This window comes from Pseudochaenichthys georgianus, chromosome 6 (assembly GCF_902827115.2).
Source record: "Pseudochaenichthys georgianus chromosome 6, fPseGeo1.2, whole genome shotgun sequence".
Lineage (NCBI taxonomy): Eukaryota > Metazoa > Chordata > Actinopteri > Perciformes > Channichthyidae > Pseudochaenichthys > Pseudochaenichthys georgianus.
In genome coordinates this window covers 293,779-305,030 of record NC_047508.1, presented here as the reverse complement: position 1 = coordinate 305,030, position 11,252 = coordinate 293,779, and the positions used below count along the sequence as shown (strand labels likewise).

The following is an 11,252-nucleotide window of genomic DNA, read 5'->3' as shown; positions in this document are numbered from 1 at the left end:
TGTTACTATGACAACGGTAAACTCACGAGGGAGGTAAAAAAGCCTGCATTTCACCGTCAAGTACTCCAGGTCTGAAGAGCAATGACTGTCCATGATAATGGCGTCCTTGCATCAGTTGTTATGTACGTAAATGCATAACCCGGGGGGTTAACATCGACTCTGGTAAGAGCAGGGGGGGGCCCTGCTCTTACCAGAGTCGATGTTTCTGTCCCAGCGGTATGCTGTTCGCCCCGCTAGCTCAATGGCTCCGTCTGGGATAAGTGGGTGTAGCCATGTCTCCGTTATGATCAGGATGCAACAGTCTTGTACGTATTTATTTTTCAGACATCTGTAGGTTTAGTTCATCCATTTTGTTGAGGATGGATCTGGCGTTTGTGAGAAAGACGCTGGGTAGCGGTGGTTTGTGAGGTCTCATTAGCTTAGCCAGTTGACCGGACCGGCATCCCCGCTTCTGCTTCCTGCTCCAGTGGCATCGCTGTGGGTGGGCCCGGGTCGGCCTGGGCGCATGCACGTCTGGCCCACCCATAGCCAATCAGTGCAGAGTTTATGTCCGAGCCAACAGACTCACTAAAAAAAAAAACATTGTCTTTCTAGAACGGATTACAAATCGCCTGAAAAATTAAGCTCGAAAACTTAAATTTATTTAAAATGTTAAATGTTACCAATATACTCACGGACCACCAGTGGTCCGCGGACCACACTTTGAGAAACACTGCTTTAGACACTAGAACCGCCATCGGGTCAATTTGACCCACAGCTGTTTTTTTATTGTATGTAACTTTTTTTCAATAAAATATTAAAATCTCCCAGTCCGTGACTTTCCCTGAAAGTGTGTTTTGTAGCACCCTCTGTTGTTAACAATTGTCAATATGAAGTCAGATTGAAGAAATCGCCCAAAAAATTGCCATTTATCCAATTTCCGCCATTGGGTCATATTGACCCCACCCCTTTTCGCGCTATTGATTTTGCGTGTAAACATAAACATAACGTGTTGCTATAGCAACGGCTTTTGTCTACTGCAGTTCCTTATAGATTGATAGACAGATAGATAGATTGAGAGAGAGATAGATAGATATTGATAGCGACAGTCTGTAGTGAAGGAGCGCGCTCACGGAGACTGCTCGCGCTGCGCTCCGCAGCAAACAGCTGTTTGCTTTTCACCCAACAACCGCCTCACGAAACGCACTTCCGGGCCAGCGGGCCATTTATAATGTCGAGCCCTGTTAATATCATATGAAAAGCTGAGAGTCCACAGATTCTATTGTATATGTTTCATCGCTGTGCGATCAACACTCACTGTTCAAAGAGCATTTGACCTTGAAAACATTCTAATAGCGGGTCAGTCTGAGCCCTTCGACACGTCAACGTCGCGTCTGTGCGTGAACGCCTCGTATTGCTTTACCTTTCACCGTGGAAGCATAGAAGCCCTCGTAACTGCTTATGGAAGAGAACTTAAATGAGGCACTCATCAGTCGCACAACCAAGTGGAAGAGACGTGACCCTGATCTTCACTGGAGCTTCTTCAGTCCTGGTGGATATTCAACTGGTGTAGCCGTGATGGTGCACGACATGACGGTGCACGACATGTAGCCGTGATGGTGCACGACATGACGGTGCACGACATGTAGCCGTGATGGTGCACGACATGACGGTGCACGACATGTAGCCGTGATGGTGCACGACATGACGGTGCACGACATGTAGCCGTGATGGTGCACGACATGACGGTGCACGACATGTAGCCGTGATGGTGCACGACATGACGGTGCACGACATGTAGCCGTGATGGTGCACGACATGACGGTGCACGACATGTAGCCGTGATGGTGCACGACATGACGGTGCACGACATGTAGCCGTGATGGTGCACGACATGACGGTGCACGACATGTAGCCGTGACGGTGCACGACATGACGGTGCACCACATGTCGCCGTGATGGTGCACGACATGTAGCCGTGACGGTGCACCACATGTAGCCGTGACGGTGCACCACATGACGGTGCACGACTTGTAGCCGTGACGGTGCACCACATGTCGCCGTGACGGTGCACCACATGTCGCCGTGACGGTGCACCACATGACGGTGCACCACATGACGGTGCACGACATGTAGCCGTGACGGTGCACCACATGTCGCCGTGACGGTGCACCACATGTCGCCGTGACGGTGCACCACATGACGGTGCACCACATGACGGTGCACCACATGTCGCCGTGACGGTGCACCACATGTCGCCGTGACGGTGCACCACATGTAGCCGTGACGGTGCACCACATGTAGCCGTGACGGTGCACGACATGTAGCCGTGACGGTGCACCACATGTAGCCGTGACGGTGCACGACATGTAGCCGTGACGGTGCACCACATGTAGCCGTGACGGTGCACCACATGTAGCCGTGACGGTGCACCACATGTAGCCGTGACGGTGCACGACATGTAGCCGTGACGGTGCACCACATGTCGCCGTGACGGTGCACCACATGACGGTGCACCACATGACGGTGCACGACATGTAGCCGTGACGGTGCACCACATGTCGCCGTGACGGTGCACCACATGTCGCCGTGACGGTGCACCACATGACGGTGCACCACATGACGGTGCACCACATGTAGCCGTGACGGTGCACCACATGTAGCGGTGACGGTGCACCACATGACGGTGCACCACATGTAGCGGTGACGGTGCACCACATGTAGCCGTGACGGTGCACCACATGTAGCCGTGACGGTGCACCACATGTAGCGGTGACGGTGCACCACATGTAGCGGTGACGGTGCACCACATGTAGCGGTGACGGTGCACCACATGTAGCGGTGACGGTGCACCACATGTAGCCGTGACGGTGCACCACATGTCGCCGTGACGGTGCACCACATGTAGCGGTGACGGTGCACCACATGTAGCGGTGACGGTGCACCACATGTAGCCGTGACGGTGCACCGCATCACACCTGCTGTTTCATGGCTTTACCCTCCACTGCCTTTCGTTGACATTTTCATTGACTCACTTTTTTGTAATTATGATTACAAAAATAAAAGTGTTCACAATTGAGCTATTTGTGGCAACACTATCCAACACGGAGTAGATGCTTGATGCTACTCTCTCTTCATCGTGTTAACAGATGTATGTCTTAGACGCGTTTCAACACAGGTTTACATCTGCTCATGACAGAGATCTCTCCGTTTTGGAGTCAGTTTACAGTGGCTTACTTTAAATGTCATATCCCAAGGACCATCTTAAAACAACTTCAAAGAATGCACACGATGCAGGGCAAAGGGGAAGTAGACTCTTGATCATTACAAGGGGCAAAGACCATAATGACTATGGCACCAGAAACAGCCTGTGATATGCAGACAGGAAGAAGCCACCATGATATGCTGCCTTCATCATCATCATCATCATCATCATCATCATCATCATCATCATCATCATCATCATCATCATCATCATCATCATCATCATCATCATCATCATCATCATCATCATCATCATCATCATCATCATCATCATCATCATCATCATCATCATCATCATCATCATCATCATCATCATCATCATCACCACCATCATCATCATCATCATCATCATCATGTCACAGCTAGTCATGTTCTGTTGCCTCCGCCCATCACCTGCTTTTATCATCATTTGACTACTCCTGAATGGTGGTAATAGTACCCCTATCGGTGCTTTGGAGTACTGCAAGGGGTGCTTGAGATTTAAAAATGAAATTTTTATTTCATAAATATTACTTATGCATATTTTGCTAATAACAAAATGATGTTATTACAGATGAAATTCAAAAAAGAGTTTCTTTCTTCAAAATTAGCAACAAAGCAGCTGAACACACAGACACTTGAAAAAGAAGCCAACGCTGGTCACTCAATCTGAAGTGAATTGCAATGAAAAAGGATCCGTTGGCAGCAGTTACTATGAGGTCTTGTACCAACACAATATGTTGGAAAACTGAACACTGAAAGGCAAGTGTATCTGCAGCTAAATGCTGGAGGCCTCACACACTTAGGTCTGTCTGCAGAGCTGTAGAGCAACCAATGAATGTGCCCTTTATTCACACTTAAACACAAAGCAAAGATAACTGATACTTAATGCATAGCACATAAGCACATCTGAATTGAAGCAGCTGTGTTCATAAACATGTACGCAGTGTATTGTATTCATCCTCCCGTTTCAGAATCAGCCAGACTGATCTTCTTGTCGTTACACTCTCTCGGTAGTTCAATGACAGAACACATCTTCTTTATACACGCACACAGTTATGAATACTTGTATAGGCATGATTTAAAACTAACGTAGGTATATTATATTCATGGTAATGTACTCCAAGGCTACGTCGTGAAAGTCCACCGCAGTTAGTCGCACCATCAAACAAAAGGGATATGTTATACAACTCAATTATTAAATAAGTGTGATTAAATTAGAGTAAATTATATAATATATGTAAGAGGACAAAACATTGACAACATATTTTCATCATTATTTAGTTTAAGACCTCGCATCCCTTTCCCTCTTACTGACATGGCTCAGCTGCTCACACACACCACCTGCTGTCTGGACATGTTACTGCAGGCTGCTGAGCTCAGACGCCATCTTTCTTTCTGTCTTTGTTCCCTTCAGCAAAGGAAAGGAGGCCCCACCCGGCTCACTCTGCCCTCAAAGTCCACGGTGAGAGTACACGGATGCCTTCACTGCAGCACGCAGACACACGTTAGATAGAAATACTTGCGTTAACTATTTCAGTATAGAATGTGTTTTTCCTCACATGTAGGATGCAGACCTTGCCCGTCTGTTGAGTTCAGGTTCTTTTGGGAATTTGGAGAACCTGAGCCTGGCCTTCACCAACGTAACCAGTGCCTGTGCCGAGCAGCTCATCAAGCTGCCTTCACTCAAACAGCTCAACCTCTGGTCCACTCAGGTACAGCGCACACACCACTGAGCCACATTGGGATAACCAATGATCATACATGTCTCATGTGTGTCCCGTCTTTGCCTCTCTGTGTTCTTCTAGTTCGGGGATTCAGGGTTGAGGTTGCTGTCTGAGCATCTGGCCTGTCTGCAGGTGTTGAACCTGTGTGAGACTCCAGTCACCGATGCTGGTCTGCTCGCTCTCAGTTGTAAGAAAACACACAACATGAACACTGACTGCACGTTATGCATCCCGAGATCAGCACTGCTTAAACACAATGATCCTCTGGCAGAGGACACGGACGTCATGTGAACGTGTCCGTCAGCGCCTCGTACATCTGGGAGTGCATTGTGGCCGATGCTAATTCCTTTCCTCTTTCAGCCATGAAGAGCCTCTGCAGTCTGAACATGAACAGCACCAAGCTCACATCGGACACATATGAGGACCTCAAGGTAGAACTCCAACACAACTCGACCTTCAATCTAAACTCTGTTTAACAAAAACACCAATGCAATTTTTATATTTCCATATAAACTTACATGCAGCTATAATGACAAAGTGCTTGTTATCTGTGTTGGGGTAACGGGATAATAGGCATGTGTTCTGACATTGGAGCTAACTTTAAACTGATCTAGTGAAAACGGAGTAAGTGTATGTGTCACGTTTCCTTTCATCCATGTCTTCCTCTGCAGGCCAAACTGCCTAACCTGAAGGACGTTGATGTTCGGTACACAGAGGCCTGGTGATCAACCAGGCTCACCCAACCCGTACACACAACCAGGCAGACACATCAACATATGCACACACTGCACACAGGCTCCAATTCATGACAAGATATGGTGTAGTTATGTCATCTCACCGTCGCCCATCGTTAGACCAGGACATGTGACATCATCCCCGCGTACATATCACCTGCTGTGACCAGAGGAGGAGCCTTCATCACAGCCTGCCATTAAGATTAAGATGAACTTTTATTAATCCCTCATGGGGAAATTATTTCTCTGCATTTGACCCATCCTAGTGTTAGGAGCAGTGTGCTGCCATTTTGAACGGCGCCCGGGGAGCAATGTGGGGAACGGTGCCTTGCTCAGGGACACCTCGGTAGCACTTGGTCTTTCGGGGACTTGAACTGGTGACCTTCCAGTTCCCAAGCCAAGTCCCTATCGACTTCGCCACCACCGCCCCAATGACATCGTCACTGGGTATCAGCTGTCAGCAACACAAGGACTCTTTGTTGCCTGGCAGCAGCTTCCCTTATCTGTTCACCAATATTCCAAGGACCTGATGATTAGAGGAACAGCTGAGCGCTGTTACATGGTGACATGCAGGACACTCTGTCCTGGCTGAGCTTTGCCCAGTCTTTCAGATGTCTCTCAGTTCCCACGTCCAGTCCAGCTGCAGCTCTCCAGCCGATGCCCTCCCACCGCTGTTGGTGTCGTGAGGGAGATCTGAGCCTTCCCATCCGTTTCTCTCTCCTGCGCTTGTACCATGGAAGCTGGATACCGCAGCTTACATTCCAGTTCTTCTCCAAAGTGATCTGCGAAGTAGCTCTCAAAGCAGACGTGTTGAACTGAAGCCCCGTCCTCACTCTCACACTCTTTAGTTTTCAGGTTGTGATTCTATGTTAAATGTTTGATTGGGAAATAGAGGTGCTGCCTCTTAGAAGCAAAGAGTTGCTCGACTGTGCCTGCTTATCTTTCATGACAGGTTCTCGCAAACAAAGAAGGTTTTTATCAACTTGAATGGACATATTTTTCCAGACATCTGTGCTTTCATATATTGTGTGTTTCTTTATAAAACATATATGTGAGGATAACACCCAGTGATGATATTTTAGAAACGGTTTGGAAACTCTGCAGGAAAGTTCAGTGGCAACATTAGTTCCTTTTTCGTTTGTTTTCACTGTACATACTGATGATCTCCACTTACTATTTAATAACCGTTGTGTAGCAGTAGTTGGGTTGTCTGGGACTGCCTAATATTTATATGTTTTTTTTAAAGCCTTCTTAACTCTGTCTCTCCTGGATTGTGTCCTTACGATAATGAAGTGCACAGGCCCTGTTGTCTCTCTTTGTAAGCTACAACACAAGCCCCCCAAGGGCCCCCCATACCCAGATCGCTCTGTACGATGTCATGATGGTAACATGGATCTGTGAAGCGGACTCCAACTGGACCTGAACCATCACCAGTTTCTGTTTGTGCACTTGTGTCTTTGGGCAAACATAAGCGTGTTTTCAGTCCTGACGAAGTTTCAAGTGGAAGCTGCCTGTGGATAGACACTGACACTGTTTGGATTCACGTCACTGACCCCTAGCTGAGGTCAGGGGGAGCAGTCTCAGTGCCTATAATGGAGCTGTGGATGAGTGGCCTATTGGTATCGTACTATATGTCACACCACCTGTTTTCAATTGGTCTGCTGTTCTTATATTACGCCATAATGAACGGGTTACATTCTTAGGCTGTTGGGGTGAAACATTGTCATCAGTGGATGGGACAACATCACTGTACATATTCTTTCACGGGGTATAAGGGACAAAGGATAGGAACAAGGCACCTTTTGGCCATATCTGCCTTTCTGCATTCCCTCAACACGTTGCCTGTTGGTATTGTGGCAGCATGACATAAGATGTGGTAACTGCCCAGCTTATCAGAAGCTCCTTTCCCTCTCTGTCTAGATGTGGCTTGGGTTGCATTGGCCCTAGAAAAAGCAAGCCATGTCAGACTTCCTCTCTTTTTCCAGCCAGCCTTGCTCTGACTACACCCATCCATTTTATTTATTTGTGTCGACCTCCGAAATGCTTAGGGTTTGTTAAACCAACAGCACGGCTGCAGCAGAGGACAGGATGCCGTCCACTATGAGATGCTTTGTTTCTTATTTATTAGGTGCCATGACAGGTTTGGCTTGTAGATTCGGTTTATGTACGGCCATCTTTGGTTCCGGTTTTAGGACCTCCTGCTTTTTCATATCCTGTATGATATACACGTGTATATAGTCGTCTCTTCCCTTCTTCTCTTTCATTTTTTGTTCATCCCCCTCCACCTTTTATTGGCAGGCTGGTGTTGCCTTTATCTTATTTGTGTGTGGTGTTTTTTTCACACAAAGTGCACTGTAATCTAACAAATTATGTTTTCATAATATCTTTAGAGTTTCCAAAATCTTTTATTTTATCACTTAAATCAAATTCTTGTGTTCTTGTTTTTTGTTTGTTTTTGCATGTACATGTTGCCGTGTGATCTATTTTTATTTTGTATTTTTGTTTTATAAAAGGATTGATATATGATAAAGGGTCGAATCACTATCTCACTGAGGTTAAGGACTGAATTAGAGATATCCAATCCAATGATATCTGATCATAGTGGCCAAGATCTAGCTGTAGTCCTGACCTGTGCTGAAGGTCGAGGCAGTTCGGGTTTGATTGTTGTTGATTTTTAAACAGCCATTACCAATGCTGGTACTGTTGGACTGATGCTGCCTCTAGCTGGGATTCAATCGTTCAAGTTTTCCCATTTTAATATTGAATAAAACTTGCAAATAATTATTGTTTCCTCAAGAATGTGTACCAATACTGCCAGATAATCATATCAGAGGTGGACCACACTGACTGACCGTTATCATTTTAAAATAAAGTTGTTCAGATAATCCCGTGTAACTTTAGTGTCATTTTGTTTTATCCTGTTGTTCTAAGTCTAAACATTTTAAAGAAATAGTTTGATATTCTGTAAAATAGGAGAACTTTTGAAAGGTTGTTAGATGAGAAGATTGAAAGCAATAAGAGATAAGAGTGCCATCAACCTTCTCACCTAACTCGGCCTGGAAACCAACTGGTCCTTTAAGTAAGTGGACACTGAACTCACCCCCACTGGTCCAGACCATGACTGTTTGAGGCTATAGTGGAAGTAGGGATGCACCAATGCATCGGCCACACATTGGCATCGGCATGTGTTCACCCTGATTGGTAAATGCAAATCCAACGTTCAGAGTCTTGGCAACTACTGATCACTTCCCAGGGAGAAATGTTTTCCAACTTCAAAACGTGGCAATTTAAAGCTATTGCATGTCTAATTATCACAAAAAGGTCATGTATGAATATATTATGACGGATGATAAGAAAGTCAAACTGACAGTTACTTCAAATATTCTCATTGAGTAGGTAATTGTTTAGCAGTAAAAGTGACTATGAGTAATCTGTGCACATTCAAAGTAAGTGTGAAGAAGGGCTAAAAGACATATGTTCTTTATAAGGATGTGTTTGTTTCCCTGACGCAAAAGAGAATACAAAAAGGAATAATAAAGAGAAAACATCGTGGCATCTAAGGAGTGCATCCCTAAATGAAAGCTGTGTTACTGTGGAACATGTGATGGTTAACTGCCTCGTCTGTCATGTGTCCGTATCCTGTGGAGCTCACTGTGCTTTCCGCATTGCCTCTGATGTTTATTATTCTACTCTTAAGAGTTTCTACCATGTCCAACATGTGTACAGCTGCGCTCAAGTCTTAGTAGTTGTTATAGAAGGAACAGGGTCAGATGTTGCACATCCTGACAAATCTGACGGACTGAAAGGACTACTCTTTTTTCCCATAATTCCTTGTAAAAAAAATGTTTGTGGAGCTTGAAAAGCTTGCACCCATCATGTTTCTCTCTTCTTATTTTTTCCGCAATTAATCTGCTTCTCCTGCTAGGTTATTATTAGTATTGCCGCTGCTGCTGCTGCTCTCTGGCTATTGTAATAAGAATGCAAAAAATATCTTCAACAGGAAAAACCATGATGTGGAATAATTTCAATCCAAATTAAATTGTCTGTGAATATGTTTCAGTTGTGTGTGTGGAATGTCTTTTTGATCTGTTTACGACAGGATAGTAAATGTCCACCACTCTTTTATTGACACCAGTAATCACTACTGTAGTAAGAGTTTGGTTTGCCATAGAGTGGCGAAGTCCCTCCCCTTCCGGTGGACCTCCATGGGACCTTATTTTGGAAAAATTATGTATTGAAGTCAATGGAGAGAGAGATTATCTTTTGATCCCGTTTGAATTGTGCCACGAATTACACATATGATGTTTGTCAATTTAAAAGATAATTTTGCCAGTCAAAAAAAAAAAAAAAGTCGGAAAACTGTGAAGTAACACATTTTTTTGTGTGAAACGGTCAATGAACTACATCTCTGGTCTTGCACAACAACACACATCACCAAGATGGCCGTCACTACTGTCTTGCTAAACAAGGGATTAACTACCCTCACTATCACCACGTCCAGAAGAATGTCATGAAAAGCTGCCTGCCTGCCTTCCTTTGTTTCTCTCTGAACTGCCTGATCTTTTTAATGTTTAATGTCAACCATTTGTGCAGATAGCATGAAGTAGAAAAGATCGCCGATGCTAATGTAGCGTTAGCGTTAGCACTTCTCCCCCGGGCTTAAATGGTGTATTATAGAATGATCACACCGGTGTGACAGTACTCTTCAAAGGGTTCACGAAATATGACTACTACTCTTACTGTTTAACATTTTGGGTTACTTAATGTTACTTCATGTTAAGGCTAATTAAAATGACAAGGCTAACCCGGCTGTGATGCTAACTAAAGTGCTTGCTACTAGCTAGGTAGCTAACTCAGTGGCGAACCGTCAGGGCCTTCAAGGTATTCAGAGAATACCCTGCAACACTCGGATAAAACAAACAAAAAATCGATTTAATTATATAAATGAAATGTAATAAAATGTATATAAAATTAATAAATGAAAATCGTATCTGTGTTGTTGATCTGTATATATTACAGTGTTACGTTGATTTGTTTGTCATTCTCTGACCATGCACTTCGCATTTCAGTGGTTTTGTGTTAGAAAAGAAAGCAACCAATCAGATCTTGTTCTGGGTCTCTGGGTAGAATATCCTTCAACCAAGGTATTCTACATCCTTGATCGAATGCCCTGGCCATTGCACTGAATGAGAGCGTACTTTTGGCTTGACAGTTTGATCAACCAATCATATATTGATTTGTCGCCAATGGGCGTATTCTTTCAGAGTTTCCCTCGGTTCCAGGGTACTCTAGAAGGCCCGCTAGTTAACTGGCTCGAGACAGAGGATCTAGATGAATGCGACGAAGCAATTCATGTCGTTTTATTGTTTTTAACGTTGAAATGACAAGTGCAACAGGTGAAGATGAAGTTGTTGCGGAATTGTTGTGAGTACCCTTTTCAAGACGACAATTCAGTGAAAAGACGGACGTTATAACGCCAGGGGGGGGGGAATTTTCTCCTGTCCATGCCAAAATTATGTATTGAAGTCAACGGAGAGAGAAAACGTATCTTTCGATCCCGTTTGAATTG

At 44.9% G+C, this 11,252-nt stretch overlaps 1 protein-coding gene across 1 annotated transcript in view; it reads left to right on the top strand.

Moving 5' to 3' along the window:
- The window catches only part of cmip (c-Maf inducing protein), a 72,207-nt gene extending 62,470 nt beyond the window's left edge, over positions 1-9,737 (top strand). The window contains exons 17-21 of the mRNA XM_071203363.1: positions 4,444-4,687; positions 4,791-4,937; positions 5,031-5,136; positions 5,310-5,380; positions 5,621-9,737. Of these exons, the coding sequence (XP_071059464.1) occupies positions 4,444-4,687; positions 4,791-4,937; positions 5,031-5,136; positions 5,310-5,380; positions 5,621-5,674 (622 nt within the window). The 3' untranslated portion in view covers positions 5,675-9,737. The remainder of the gene's footprint in view (positions 1-4,443; positions 4,688-4,790; positions 4,938-5,030; positions 5,137-5,309; positions 5,381-5,620) is intronic.
- The last annotated feature ends 1,515 nt before the right edge of the window (positions 9,738-11,252 follow it).